Source organism: Petromyzon marinus, chromosome 30 (genome assembly GCF_048934315.1).
Source record: "Petromyzon marinus isolate PM22_M1 ecotype Great Lakes invasive population chromosome 30, UKy_Petmar_22M1.pri1.0, whole genome shotgun sequence".
Taxonomy (NCBI): domain Eukaryota; kingdom Metazoa; phylum Chordata; class Hyperoartia; order Petromyzontiformes; family Petromyzontidae; genus Petromyzon; species Petromyzon marinus.
This window is the reverse complement of record NC_133696.1, coordinates 13,453,167-13,469,005: the sequence shown is the minus strand read 5'-3', so window position 1 is coordinate 13,469,005 and position 15,839 is coordinate 13,453,167. Positions and strand designations below refer to the sequence as shown.

The 15,839-nt window shown below is 45.2% G+C and overlaps 1 protein-coding gene across 7 annotated transcripts; it reads right to left on the bottom strand.

The window, feature by feature from the left end:
- Positions 1 to 1,889: 1,889 nt before the first annotated feature.
- On the bottom strand, positions 1,890 to 14,992 carry LOC116947637 (peroxisomal membrane protein PEX14-like). 7 transcript variants are annotated; one of them, XM_032963612.2, is made up of 10 exons: positions 14,868 to 14,990; positions 14,035 to 14,076; positions 13,149 to 13,233; positions 11,065 to 11,184; positions 10,808 to 10,884; positions 10,361 to 10,451; positions 6,212 to 6,309; positions 4,218 to 4,285; positions 3,516 to 3,748; positions 1,890 to 2,730 (listed from the first exon to the last, which is right to left on the bottom strand). In XM_032963612.2, exons 1-10 carry the CDS (start codon positions 14,907 to 14,909, stop codon positions 2,537 to 2,539), a joined length of 1,050 nt encoding a protein of 349 aa, XP_032819503.1. In that variant the 5' UTR covers positions 14,910 to 14,990; the 3' UTR covers positions 1,890 to 2,536. The 7 variants fall into 7 exon arrangements, with proteins under 7 accessions (XP_032819503.1, XP_032819505.1, XP_032819504.1 ...); XM_032963614.2 differs by having other exon boundaries at positions 14,892 to 14,949; XM_032963613.2 differs by lacking the exon at positions 14,868 to 14,990 and adding an exon at positions 14,220 to 14,762.
- Positions 14,993 to 15,839: the final 847 nt, after the last annotated feature.

Here is a 15,839-nt window from a genome sequence, read left to right as displayed (position 1 = left end):
TGGGGCAAATGGGAAGTGCAAGACATGTTTATTTTTAGGTGAAAGGACAGATATATTGAGGGGCGGATTCGTCTGTTTTTGTTGCTTAAATTCTCCATGGTGATGTGAATAATTAGTGGTGTGTTCTTCTTAGGCAGGGTACGAGCAAAATTCCTAAAGTTTTATTCTCTCTTACCCTCATAAAACAAGGCCATTGTGTCCTCGCTCTATTTATCAACTTAATCCAAAATAATCAGTGAAGCAGATTCCATGATGAAAGAAATCCAGTCTGCTGTTCAACACGATTGGACTGGAGTCATAATGCACTCAGATTTTAAAAGGTCACAGGTTTCTCAGGACAAATATTAAATCCGCACAGGATTTCTACAGGATTGAAGAAGTCTGAAAAACCTCTAACTCATGCATTTCAACCACATTTCGCATTTATATTCTGTAGATTTCGAGTCCAGCACATGAAGAGCCCCATTCAAACAGAAATCTTGACTCAATGTGGCTTGTATTGCGCACTGTCTTGAAAATGTCTGCACAGTTGTGATGGTGGGATGAAACTGGGGTGTTTGGGCCGTTTGGGGTAATTATGCAAATTAACTGTGTAACAGAAGAGACAAACCCAATTAATAAATACAAATATAATCACCACTTCTAAAGGCTCATCTTACCTAAAGACATTGTTTTTTGTCTATCCGTCTGTGTCCACGCCTTCCTTGTAATGCCTTTAACTAACAAACTATTGGGTTTACATTTCAACAAAGTACAAAAATACAACTAAGCCCCCCGATGAACACTTGCAATTTATTTTTGACCTTGGTCAAATGTAAACTAAGAAAATCTAACTTTGTACAATGCACACTGATCTTAATAACTTTGAACCGCGTGCCAAAGTACACATCAGCGCATGCGTAGAATGCCAACATTGTATTGACCTTGGAGGGTTGATAGGCCGAGTCAACCCCCCAAACAGGATTTGAACTCGCAACCTTCCCATTGCAACCCGTTCGCTCTACCGCTGTCGGGTCACTTTGTGTGACGGCTACTCAAGGGGCCTGCGGCACAATGAGAATTTGTGAGCCTAGCATGTGGATAGCCCAGGTCCTGGCTATTTCAGCGGAACCTTTGTCCATCACGTCCCACGATGGAGGACCTACCACGGCTGCCCGCATCATCTCTGGGCAACGGTGTCATGCGGACTGGGTCCCTAGGGAAGAGCCCGCATGTCTTCCTGCTCTAGTCATGATGCATTTGCCATTTTTACTTTGCTTGATCCAGCCTGTGGTGTCCATCAGCTAAGTCAGGGACTAATGGCTGCAGCAACTCTCTGACAGCTGGAAGTAGATTCCGTAACTGTCGGGCCATACACAGCTGAGCAGGCAATAGCTTGCAGCTCTCAAGCGGTGTAGTTCTGTGGGTAGCGGTGACACAGCGGTTAGTGCGACTCGGCATCAAATGCGTAACTGTGCAAACATTGCCACTGGAGAGACAAAGGCGATCGCGTGTGGTTCTGGCCACCCACCCCATGTGCCATACCAGCCTTTATAAGTTCCCTCTAACAGCACTTGCCCCAACAGTCTGCTATAGACTATACGGGGGATCTTTGGCTCTCTAGTATGTGGGAAATAAAAACGCCAGAAAGGCAGCCGAGTAGGGAATCAAACCAAGAACCTTCTTGCTGAAAGGCACTGTGTCACTCTGCTGCCCAATATCAGCCCTCTTGTGAACTGTGAATTAAGATGATGCTAACGTTGACAACAGTGATTTAAGGATCAAGTATTGGTTTTGTATGTGCCAAGTCGTCTAGCACTGTGAAGTCACTGGACCATGTAGGATCAAGATTATTTTCACTCTGCATCTTGAATACGGTAAATGGGCTAAACCAGCCACAAAACAGCAGCACATTTTTAGATTTATGTTTATTTGTTGAATTGATCTTACAAGTAATTGTGAAATTATACAAATGTGATTAATGATTATCATGGGAAGTTTTCAGCTTCGTGATCCATACTCAAATAAAACTCATGACAAGGTGAGAAATTACTTTCAGTACTTCCAATTGAGGTTGTGCTTCGGATTACATTTTACATTTTCTCAAAACTTTAACTTCAAATTTTCATGTTGCCGTTAAATTGCTATGTATTTTATAATATCTAATTTTAGTTTAGTTCCTTCCATTCAATAAAAAATAACTTCGATTTCAATGGGAACATCTCTTGCTAAATTTGGTTGTGATCATTTTAATTAAACTCACAGGTGCGGTGAAACAATTGGCGCGTACATCTCTTGGCTGTGTCGGATAGTAGAGGCTCTTAAAAAGCACAAATTTGGCCAAATCATCATTGTGGACAAACACAGAAACATATCATGAATCATTACTTTGGCTGTGAAAACCGCCCCGTTAATTAAATTAACCGTTGTAGAGAATAAAAATAACATACCTGTCTGAATGTATGCGTGAATACAGTAGCAAACGTTTGTACATAATTTTGCCCGAAAATTTTAAATGTGCATCAGTGAAAATGAGTTGATACCAAATTTACATTTCTCAGTCCACCTCATTTTCTCCTTGAGCTTCCACCTTCGTGAGAACACAAACTTCAGTGATGACGTCTTCATCCTCGTCCTGATGCTGATGGATGAAGCCATCACCCACTTCACCGTTTTGTGTTAAACTTTGGAGAGAATTAACTTTACCCTCTGCCTTCAGGGTATGGACTTCGGAATCAAGACCTGGTGATGCTGTTTAAAACAATAAAACATATCAGCAAACAAAATTCATCACCTTAAATAAACTCCTTAAAAAAAGTTTTTTTTTTAAGCAACGGTTTTACTCACAACTGGCGTGCCCGAGACACGTGGCGCCTGGTTGTTGGGCGAGGCTATTTGAGAGTTTAGGGACCGCGGCGTTTTTGACCTATACAAATATATATGTAAATAATAAGGCGTCCATACAAAATGTAAATTGCTTTAAAGTAGCGAATTAATTGATTAATTGATGCCGATTTTGATACATGCATGATCACCGGATCTGAGTGTGTGCAAAATTTGGAATTGATTGGACAACGGGAAGTAGACTAAATTTTGATTACAAGATTTGACCACGACACAAGAGTCAAGTTAAGTAAAACCGTTGAAAAAAAACTAAGTGTTTGCCTTTTTATAAAGCTGCTGGGCGGTGACGTGGCCCAGGGGTAGCACGTTCACCTCTTGTTGCAGTGGTTCATGGTTTGAATCCAGAAGGCTGCCCTGGTTACCACTGCAGATATATCAACCATAAAATATTCGCCATTTGCTTCATAGCAGACGTTAAAGATCCCCTGTCACCATTTACAAAGAGTAGGCCACTGTGCCGACGTCATGATCCAAGTTTACCAAATTATACAAATCACCTGCAAATCACTCAATTGGGATTACACGTCGCAACATGTGGCCCTACTGTGACAGTGCTGCAGACTGTGAAACAGTGCCGTCGTGATAGCCTTGTGAGACAGTAACAGTGCAAAAGCTAAATAATGCTTGTTTACCTGATTCATGACTTATGGGTGAAATATCGCTGCTGCTGACATTTTCACTGCTTCCAGTAAGAGTGTCGGTGTTTTCCCTTGGCTGCAGTTGTTGCTCTTTATTTGTTGCAGCGTTGACGTCCTGAGATGTCATTGTTGAAGAAATTGTTGTTCCAGTCGAAGTAGATGGCTTCAATGCCAGCTGCCAGCTCGGCAGAATGGCTGCTGAATTCGGGGGACACGGGAACTGCTTTCTGAGTGAGACACGAAAACAGCAATGTGTAAACACCTCAACAATGTGGGCGCCTGTCTATGTGAAGTCCGTATTTTCTCCCTCTGTTCTGCATGGGTTTCCTACCAGAGATAAAAAAAAACAATGTAACTGGGATTGGTTAAACATCCCAATGCAAAACCTGCAAATTACTCAATTGGGATTCCGCATCGCAACATGGACTATTAATGCAAAAACTTGGCCGAACCCTCCTGAAAGAGAGTCTCAATGACGCTCTCCTGGCTGATCAAGCGGATTAACAGTAAATTAATCATCAACACGGAGCGAGGGCCGCCTTGAAAGCCAGACTTGGCGTGCGTGAACGAAGCCCTCGTTTTCATTCCGGCAGCCATCGACACACTCCTGCAGATGCTCGCGTGTGCGGCTAGGACTGCATCAAGAAACAGCCACTTTTGGGTTGCTCTTAACATTCGGGAGGTTTGGCAACATACCTCCCCAGCATGAGACCTTTAATAGAAGCTATTTCTGTTCGAAGATCTGCAAGCAATGGACCACTGGCCTGCACACACACATGAAAAGACAACAATCCCCAGTTTAGCCCCATAAAATGTTTAGACAAGTTAGCACCTATTAAGGCAGGTACAGATCACACCTAGCCCATACAGTGGTTGAGGGTGGTGACAGATGTAGGAATCTAGTCATTAATGTTGGAAGTGTAAAATATGCGTGTCTGGGTAAATTTTGCTGGAAGGCTTCTGGCAAACGGAAACATCAGGCGGTTCCATGTATATCTCATTGCTGAGTATTTTTATTTATACTTTCTTGATTTGAAGCTTTCGTGACTGCAGGAATCCATACTCTTTGGTTCTTTCAGTAAAGTCATGTAGATATAAAATAAAATAAATCACGTTTTGGGTGCAACACAAACGTCCATCATCAGGTGGGAAAGCATGAGCTGCTGAGGCAGACTGTTTTAAAAGGTTTGAAATGGGTGTAGCCCAAGGGTCATAAAGAAGTGGGCGGTGCTAGTGATGTTAATGTGAGAAATTAGCATGTAACTCAGAACGGAGAGTGGCCTCCTCAACGAGGGCACGGAAGTGGCTATGTTAATGTGAGAGATTAGCATGTTAATGTAAGAACAAAGAGTGGTGCAGTCCAAAGGCATGAGAGCGCAATCCAAAGGACATGTGAGCATGAGAGTGCAATCCAACGGCATGAGTGCAATGCAAAGGACATGTGAGCATGAGAGATCTAAGAGGCATAGAGAGAGAGAGAGAGACAAAGAGAGTCGGAAATAACAGCTGCTGCCTCCTCGACGAGGGCACAGAAGTGGCTATATTAATGTGAGAGATTAGCATGTTAATGTAAGAACGAAGGGTGGTGCAATCCAAGAATGTGCATGTAACTGTAAGAACGGAGAGCAGCCTCCTCAACGAGGGCATGGAAGTGGCTATGTTAATGTGAGAGATTAGCATGTTAATGTAAGAACAAAGAGTGGTGTAATCCAAAGGCATGAGAGCACAATCCAAAGGACATGTGTTCATGAGAGTGCAATCCAAAGGACATGTGAGCATGACTGTAATCCAAAGGCATGGGAGTGGAATGCAAAGGACACGTGAGCATGAGAGATCTAAGAGAGAGGCATAGAGAGACAGAGAGTCGGAAATAACAGCTGACATAGGCAGGTACGATGGAAACATCACAGTCAGTTAAGACTTTACCTGGTTAATAACGTCCTTCCAATGATTGCTCAGTTTGTAACCATCTTCTCAGTTGAAGTTGTGTCTGTGTTTATATATCTGGATGGCTTCATGAACATATCTCTGAAGGTAGCCAGTAGGTTTGCAGAGTACCTCCGTCTTGGAAAAATCTATTTTGTGAGCCCACAGCGTTAAAACTATGATCAGCAACGGCAGAGGTATTGGTCCTACCGTGTTTCAGATCTGCCCTGTGTTCATGAACGCGGTCCGAGACATGTCGTTTCGTTTCCCCAATGTAACTGCTGACATCGGGCCAATTTGTAGGTGGATGAGTTAATGGTGGAGACGATAGGACGGAGCGGGGTACCTACTTTGTGGATTTTTGGAAGGCCATAAAATCTGGGTGGTCTAGCAGCCGAAGGTTGTAGGGAATAGATAAGTCGATTATTACACTTTACTCAAGAAAGGTTCAGTCTTAAGACTCTTTTTCAGGAGGATTCTGCCAAGTTTTCACAGTAGGAGGCATGATGCTGCCGTGTATAATCCCAATTGAGTAGTTTGCAGGTATTTTTTCAGCACTGCCACGTTCTGACCACTACCAATTACATTATGAGAGGACATCACAGAAAATGGAGGAATCCATGCAGAACAGAGGGAGAACATACAAACACCACGCAGAAATGTACCTGAGTAGCGAATCAAACCCAGGCGCATACTTGCTGTGAGGGGACGAGTGCTACCACTTCACCACCTTCTTTCATACGATGAGTGTTCGCACGTTTTACCTTGGATACAGCGGTGTCATCTGTCAGCCGCTCCAACTGTTTTTGTTGACGTGACAAAAGCTCGTGGGTCCCTGCGACACTTGTCTGTAGTTGTGTCACTAAACACATTATACAAACATCTTAAGCCACATGTATAGTGTTATTGCATTTATTTTCATTTACGCTTGTTTACCCTGGAAACCCTCATTGGATCTCAATACTCTTTTTCAGGAGGGTCCTGCCAAGTGCTCGCATGTCGGGAACAAAGTTGCTCTGTGTAAACCCAATTAAGTGATTTGCACGTGATTTTTCATCATTGCCATGTTTGGCCAATACCAATTATAATTATTAATGATATTAATAATAAAGCCAGCAAGTCATAGGACTCTTTTCAGGCTCCTGCATTTGAGTTTTATTCTAAAATGTTTTCAGTCAATTAATAACAAATGGGAGGAAATCCGATTCGCACGGTTGGCTATGAACGGAGTGAAAGAAGTTCAACATGCATACATACAAATCAAAGACCTCAGAGCAAACCCAAGCAGAATAGAGGGAGAACAAACGGCACAGAGAAAGACACCTGAGTTGTTGCGTTATAACTATGCTATAAACTAGACTACTATACATTACACTATTATATCTTCCAATCTAAACTACATTGTATAATATCGTATCCATAGACAAACCCCACCCATGAATTATACAATGCGTTACCATACACTACCCTATACTTTAGCCTATAAAATATTAGACTTGTAGTATTACACTATGTATTATTCTACTAACCCTACTGTATACCACACTGCTGTATATTCACTATAGAATTACGGCACTATATATTGCCTTATGAATTATGTTAAACATTACACTGTTATACTATTTATTATTATACAAAATGCTATAAACTATACTATTGACCGTTGTGTGAAAGGTACTAAGAGGCAGTGCCAGCGAATGGACTGCAGTCTGAAAGTCACCGTAAAATACAATCAATCAAGAACCGAAATGGTTTATAACGTCTTTCCAATGGTTACTAAGCCGGAATCCATCTTCTCGGTTGAAATTGTCTCTGTGTTTGTATATGTGGATAGCCTCATGAACGAATCCCTCATGGTAGCCGGATGGCTTGCAGAGAACCTCCGTCTTGGAGAAGTCAATGTCATGTGAGCCCAGTGAATTATAACAGTGATCTGCCACGGCTGAGGTGTTCGTCCTACCGTGTTTCAAGTCTACTTTATGTTCACGGATGTGGTCCGAGATATGTCGTTTGGTTTCTCCAATATAGCTGCTACCACAGAGGCAACTTAGTTTGTAGACGCCCGGGTACTGTATGTCTGGAACCACATCTTTTACAGGCGGAACCAGATCATGGATTTTATGTACTGTGTTGAATCGGACCAGGATCTTGTGTTTATTCAGGATTTTGGAGATCTTTTTTGTGACCCTCGCAATGTAGGGTAAGGTGATGGTTTTGAATGGCTCAAGAGGATCCTTCTTCATGGTTGGAGTGATGGCTTTGCGGATTGTGTAGTCGGAGTAACCATTATCCTTGAGAGCTTGGTGTACGTGCTTGAGTTCACGAGCAATGTGTTCCTGGTCGGAAATGCATTGGGCTCTATGGTATAGAGTCTTGATGAGGAAATTCTTCTGGGATGGATGGTGGTGGGAATCCGATTTTAAGTAAGCATCTGTATGAGTAGCTTTCCTGTAGACAGTGGATCATTGAACCATCAGGTCTCCTTTTAATTAGGAAATCCAAAAAGGGTAGCTTGCCATCTTTTTCGACTTCCATGGTAAATCTGATGGCTGGGTGTATGGAATTGATGTGGTCGAGGAATTGGTCTAGAGCAGGCCGGCCATGTGGCCAGATGACAAAAGTGTCATCCACGTACCTCTTCCATAAGGTCGGGCGTAGAGTGGCAGTCTGGATGGCGTCAGTCTCAAATTTTTCCATGAAAACGTTGGCTACAACCGGCGATAGGGGGGAGCCCATTGGGGTGCCCTCAGTTTGTTTGTACAAAGTTCCATTCCAGGTGAAGTATGTGTTGGTTAAGCAGTGTCTCACCAGGGGGGTACATCAGTATGCAGTCCTTCATGAACCAAGTCTTCAATGATTGCGATGGTGTCAGGTACAGGAACTTTGGTGAATAGGGAAACCACATCAAAACTGACAAGCAGGTCGTCTGGGGACAGGAAAATACCCTTGATTGTCGAAACCAGGTGAGTAGAGTTTAGTACCACAGAGGTGGTTTTTCCAGTAAAAGGCCGCAGGATTTCAGACAGAAAACAAGCCAGTTTGTAGGTGGGGGAGTTGATAGTAGAGATGATGGGACGAAGGGGTGTATCTTCTTTATGTATCTTTGGAAGGCCATATAATCTTGGTGGCCTGGCCGCAGAAGGTTTCAACGAGAACTGTTTGGTTTGATCAATTAATGCTGTTGAATCAGAAATGATTTTGTTGGTTTTAGTAACGAGGCTGTTGGTGGGGTCTCTTCTTATTTTGGTGTAGCTGCCATCGTTGAGCAGTTCCTGAATTTTGTTGTTATATTCTATTTTGTCCATGATGACAGTGGCATTGCCCTTGTCGGCTGAGAGAATGACAATGTCATCCCTCTTTTTTAATTGAGATAATTCAAAGCGCTCATCTTTGCTGATGTTGCTAGCTGGCATCATAGCGTTTTTGAGGGTTGCAGCGATTTCAGATCTTTCTACGTCTGCAGCGATGTGACCCAGGCCCTTGAGTGCCACGTCGACATGGGCAATGATATCATTAACTGGTATGAGTCTAGATGTGACTGCAAAGTTTAGTCCTAAAAAAAAGTTTAGTTATAAAAAATACATGTGAAATGTAGCTCTCAGAGACACCATCTTGTTCAGTTATATATGTATATATTATGAATAAAGTCCACCAACTCATTGATAACATTACGAGTGACTATATACACTTGGGTAACTTTGATAACTCAATTCTGAGACAACATAACGCTAGTCTTCCAACACTACAAGGTGTCCACTCCAGGATGAGAAAAGACGACCCCCTCCAAGGTGACAATTCCCCTACAACAGCAGCCCAACGTTCCGGTTCACGCCAGCTCTTATCCCCCTCACAACATGGCTACGCCCCTATTCCCGAACCCTCTCTTACCGCACCTGGCCCTGTCTGTCTCTGCCCTTATTACAATTTACTACCGTTAGGTCCCATGCTTCCCCTCATGTGACCCTGTCAACGCTTGTCCCATCAATCATCATAGCAACCACTTAGGTCCCAAACATGACCCTGTCTGTTCCCGTTACGGCCACGGGGAGCCGTACTGTCCCTACATCACACCGTACTGTCCTTACACATGCGATGTAATTGGTGTTAAACAATCCTATACTGAACAATCCAATACTTAAGCGAGGCCTGCAAATTACTTGACTGGGATAACATATAGCAACAACGTCACCCTCTATTACAAAAAACTTGGCAGGACCCTACTAAAAAAAGAGTACTGGAGGTATCCCTCGATTTCCCAACTTTTGTTTACGAAATTTGCTGTTAAATTATGGACACTTTTCGATTAACGAAATCGAATTTCCACAATAAAAGTTAATTATTTAGTGTTAAATTAATTATTTAATCAATTAAATATTTATGTCCTTTAATACCATTTTTATGTTATATTTTTAGGTTAAGGAATACAATTGGAATGAAACACATCCCTAAATTTATGGGAAAATCCATTCCAATTAATTCAATTTAATTTTACATGTGTTTTTGATTAACGGCTCCCTCTCATAAATCGAGGGATACCTGTACTAGGCCTCAGTGAGGCTTTCCTGGGTAAACAAGCGTCGTAACCCTAACACATCACATTGACCTGTAAAAAATGTTAGAGGGCTCAGGGAGAACATGTTGCTGTAAAGGACGATGGCCGAAAGTCAGAATGGCCACGAAAAGAACACAGCCGGGAGGAGATGAAGCCATGAGATCAGCTTGAGTACAGGAGCTAGACAGACTCGCATCGCAGGGCTATAAGGCATGGCGACGGTTTGTGGAGGCCTTCATCCAGCAGTAGAGTAACATAGCTGATGATGGTTATGTCAACTACTGTAGGGAAATGTGAATTACAAGCGCTTTAACGGTTGGATGCAATGCACAATTGTGCATTGCTATGCTTATGCACGCACCAGCGTGGGTGAGTGAAGCGGCCATTGCAGAGACAGTGGATTCCACATCAGTGAGACGTTGGGCTTCTGCAGCACGAACAGCCGCCAGCCACTACGCACACACAGGTCGGTCGATACTAGCACAGAAGCAAGACACCCATTGCTGCAGACAGTAAACAATTCTCATATTTATCTTTCCTATACAAAATGCGAACAAATTAATCTTTCGAGATGACGTAAGATGATTGTACCTTGCGCTAATATAAAATATGGGTGGATGATTTTTGTAAATAACACTTTCACTGCAAAGATGTCACTTGAACAATGGATAACTTCACACATAGTAAATATACCTGCTCTGTATGCTTCGTATAACATTCGCCACAAATGTGTTGTGTATTACGTAGGATACCTGCCTCTAATCTCGACAGCCTCACATGAGTGCAAGTGCTCGTGCTCTATGCATGCCTTGTACAGCCGGTTGATGCCGAAGCCGATAGCTGCAATGACAGCTGACAGAGCGCCTACGTCCCTCCAGCGCCAAGCTGGTGAGCAAAGTAATTGTAAGCACATGAGATTCAACAAGTAGATAGCTACTCTCAAGGCTCTCATACGTTTTTGAGTTCCAGAGACAGAATCAAAGTAGAGTTGACAACACAAGGACTCTGAGAGAGCCCTGTGGGTGCAGGCCAAGTGGAATGGTCGTGACAGAAGGTTCCGCTCACAGTGCCGTGATGCTGGTGGTCCTGCAGGAGACTGGGCCAAATGTTGCGCATGAGCGAGGCTGGTTCCTCTATGCACCCCAGCCCGCAGAAACACATCCTCTATCTCCACGTCTGTCAGACCTAGACACAAAAAAAACAAAAATACAAAAGAAGTGAGATGTACATCGTGTGAATGTTTAAGATTTTTACAGTGAGATCCAATATCCTACGTAGAATTTTGCTAATTACTGGTCATTAACATGCAGGTTTTTCGCAGATGTATTGAGTCCAACTGAGTCGCAGGCGTTTCTCTTTAGAGGCAACACATTGATTATAATATAAACACGTTAACACAAAGGGGTAACTGCCCCTTTACCAGATACAGCCCATGGTGGTGACCACCCAGCTAACTACCCTATATGGAGGAGTTACAGCTACGAAGGGTTTGACCCTCACTTGGGTCCCGGCCACGTGCTGATGCCTGTAGAGCTTCCTGCTTGTAGGACGTAGAGCTCACAGCTTGTAGAATGCAGCGACCCCGGTTCCTCTCAGGGACCCACCTTATATCCTCCCGGTCAGGGCAGCTCCACCCTCGGCCCCGCCTGCCTTCTTGAGCGTTCTAGCTTCCTCTCAATCCCCCTCGAGAGCTCTCCCTGGACACGTGATAATCCACTAGCCCCCCCCACCTGGGGCCTTCTCTGTGGACACTCCAGATCACGTGTCTACGGGGTCAACAAGAGTGCCATGGTCCGGGGCAACCCTGCCCCTGGGCCGACACTCTCACACTCCCCCTTGTGGGAGCCCGCACTACACGCTATGTGTGGTGCCCGCGCTATCCCAGCGCTCACCAAGCCCCACTAGGGCTGGTACTGCACCCGCCTACAGGGTGTACGCGATGACGGTGCATCGCATGCCGTGCTGTACTAGAACCGGCCTCACACAGCAACCCACCCAGTGCTGTCCACGACGTAGGAAAATTGCACAGTGACATCCCCAATATTCTTAGCTCTTTCGGTAAAGTCACGTTGAAGGGAAACAATAAAATAATAAAATATATATAAAACAATTAAAATTCTCACGACGTTTCGACCATAACACAAACGGTCGTCATCAGGTGTGTCGGTTCACATTAATTTATTTATTTTTAAACGGTGTATTTATAAAAAACGTCAGCACCACGCGCAGCGAACCAAACACCCAATTCAAGAGCCGAATGGCTCACAGGGCTATACCAAATAAATGAACTATGGAACTATGGAACTACACCAGGGGTCGGCACCCTAAATGACAAGAGCCATTTTTTCTGGTCCTTAATAAATAACGTCACAAAACAGTACTTAAAAGAGCCGAATGCGGCTTCGGAGCCGCAGTTTTGTGCAGCATAGCGTTGTGGTTATAGGCGGGCATGAGCTGTACTTAAGGGTACTGAGAGTGCTTGTTATGAACCGTGGGTTTTTCACTGACAAATGAACACAGGAGCGGTAACTGTAGGCACATGGTGATGGCTGCACAGAATGGTGTGGAACTGAATGTGCCTATAACTAATTTTGGCTGAGCAATGTGTAAGCAGGACTTCTAGCTGGTGTACAGAAGTCACAGCTAGTTATCTAGGGGCTTCCCTAGTCTCAGACCAAGTCAATTTGACCCAAAAATGTAGGTAACGCTAACATCAGGCTACTGGTATTTGCATGGATAAATCTACAATCGAGGTAACCAGCGTGGTGCTACTCATATTTTACACTGTTGATACGTCGGCTAGTGTCCGATAACCTTTGTACCAAACTGGCTGAGCACGAGTTTGTAATTGTATATGTGCGAGTGTAATTGCGTCGGTGTGTTAGGTGGAGCAGGATGTTCGGGTTGTGCTGGCACTCTGCCCTATCTATAATATCCTGGAGGAGGGGTGAGCTCTATTAAAAGTGAACTCAAACCCCACCTGTCTCGACGCCTAATCTCGGAAGGCGGATCTCACCATCGCAACCCCACTCATGGTACATACCCTAAGACGTCCTGGTTTCACAAATGTTGTACACATGGAGAGCAAGGGTCTGGAGGACCCCACATGGGCCCTGGGTTCTCGGACCCGAGCCTCCCGTGACACTCACCTTTCTTGCGTAGGAACGCCCTCTGTATATTTGGAGGACTTCCAGCCACTCGTGGATTTTTCAGGAATTTGAAGGCTGTATCAACCTGTCCACAGAACCACAAACATCCCCTTTACGCGCAATATTTTGGAGTAAGGTCTAATAGTGAGAACCTGGTTTTTTTGTTTGTTGCGGTTGCACCCGATTCAAGAGCCGAATGGCTCACAGGGCTATACCAAATAAATGAACTATGTTACTGTCCGCATGTTTCAGAACTATTGGTAATCTTCTTTGGTTCTTTCGGTAAAGTCACGTAGAATGAGAATAAAATAATAAATTGATAAAATAAAATAACACAATAATCAATTTATTATTTTATTCTCATTTTACGTGACTTTACCGAAAGAACCAAAGAAGATGAATCCTTGCAGTCACGAAAGCTTTAAATCGAAACTATTGGTAAGCCATGTGGTGTCCTCAGTGTTCACAACAGTATAACGTAATGAGAGTGGAGAGCCAAAGTAAATGCTGGTAACATTTGAGGTCAATTCTCACAATCCACCGATCCACAACAATACGAGTAACAAATCAAGTATTGCCAGAGGTTCGTCTGTTATGCCCGACTTGGACCCGGTTCAATTGCAACCATTGTTCTCTACTGATGATACCCAGCCCTACATCGCCATTGAATCTACAGCTCATATCTCACTGCATCCATGGCATCTCTTATCTCTCTATCTGTCATTCACATCTCACTTCTCACTATAGTTACACCTGGTAAGATTTTACTTTTCGGATTTGGAACCAGCCGGAACCTATGCAGGTATTTGGCAGGCCATCAAATGTTGCGTTGTGCACCCTTCGAGGAAATGACAGAACATTGATCTCAACATTCAACTCCACTTACTAAATGTTCTCTTGACGCATTGCCTATTACAGCATCCACCTCCTGAAATGAGACAGAAACTGCACGGTCAGATAAAACGTAACGGGACCAACAAAAATACTGCTGCTTCAATCCTACATATTAGCGTCCAAAGATAATGTATTTACAAGTCGTGGGAATAGCACGAAGTACTGTACAGTACTTGCCAATACGCAAAGTTCCACGTTGACCCTTGCGCCATGCATGGCAAGCACGTTCGGTGAGAGCAAGTAGTGCGACCAAAACAAAAAACAAACTGCTTTAATCCGCACATTATTGGTTCAATAAGGCCAGTGCGTCATCATCATTGCGGTGCTGCTGTTGTTACTACTGCGCTTGTTTGAGGGAGCACGAAGATGACGGCGGCGGCCCTGTTGCAGCAGTGGACAGAGCATGGCTACTGACAAACCCTGGCCAGTCGCCGCTTCCCCACCACCATGCCATGGGGATGGGTTCGACCATAGTTCAACACGCTGGTAAGTGCAGCATATGAAAGGGCGACAGGGCCGGGCCCGAAGTCGATCATAGAATATCCGCCCACGATAGCGCAAGGTGACAGCGCGAGGTGCTGCTGCTGTGCTACAGACACCCTGCAGCACTGTACGACGACGACTCCCTAAGCCGTTACACAGCCGTTGTAGTTGCACCGGGGTTCGCGCGCTCCCTCATCACAGACTACTCGGCGTTGAAGGCCGCGCGAGGGAGCCCCAAAACCTTCACCCAAACGCGCGCCCACACGGCTGCGCCAAGCAGCGTCCGTGCGAAAGCGCGAAGTCGCCGAGAGGGAATCCGTCCCCACGCCAGCGGCCACTCGCCTCAGTCGCGACAACGAAACCAACCCGCTCCGTGTCCGCCATGGCAGAGCAGGGCGTCCAATCGACGGCCGAGTAGCTCGCGCTCAGGGCAACCAATCGACGGCCGAGTAACTCGCGCTCAGGGCGTCCAATCGACGGCCGAGTAGCTCGCGCTCAGGGCAACCAATCGACGGCCGGGTAGCTCGCGCTCAGGGCGACCAATCGACCGCAGAGTCGCTCGCTCTCAGGGCGACCAATCGACGGCCGAGTAACTCGCGCTCAGGGCGACCAATCGACGGCCGAGTAACTCGCGCTCAGGGCGACCAATCGACGGCCGAGTAGTTCGCGCTCAGGGCGGACCAATCGACGGCCGGATAGCTCGCGCTCAGGGCGACCAATCGACCGCAGAGTCGCTCGCTCTCAGGGCGACCAATCGACGGCCGAGTCGATCGCGCTCAGGGCGACCAATCGACGGCCGAGTCGCTCGCGCTCAGGGCGACCAATCGACGGCCGAGTCGCTCGCTCTCAGGGCGACCAATCAACGGCCAAGTCGCTCGCACTCAGGGCCACCAATCGACGGCCGAGTTCCTCGCGCTCAGGGAGATCGGAGTCAGAATGTTTATTTATCCTGGAGGAATCCGATGAGCTGCGAAGCTCTTTTTCACAGACGTCCATATACGTGTATTTCCAAGTCACGGATTAGGATTGGTCGCATCCTAGCAAAGAGTCAAAACCCAATTGACTCTGGATTTGGATTCATATCATTCTGAGTGCATTACCTAATATCATGAGCCAAGAATGTCTGTGTGTAACGCGCGTGACGTCACTCCAAGTCGACCAGCCCCCTCATTCATAAACAGGTGGGGTCCTCCACATGGACCCCCCCCCCCATCATTAATAATCATGAACGGGTGACGTCACTCCGCATGAAGGTGGAGCGGAAACGAAAATTTGTTTACGCAAATTAGCTTTCATTTTGACCTTTCTTTATGG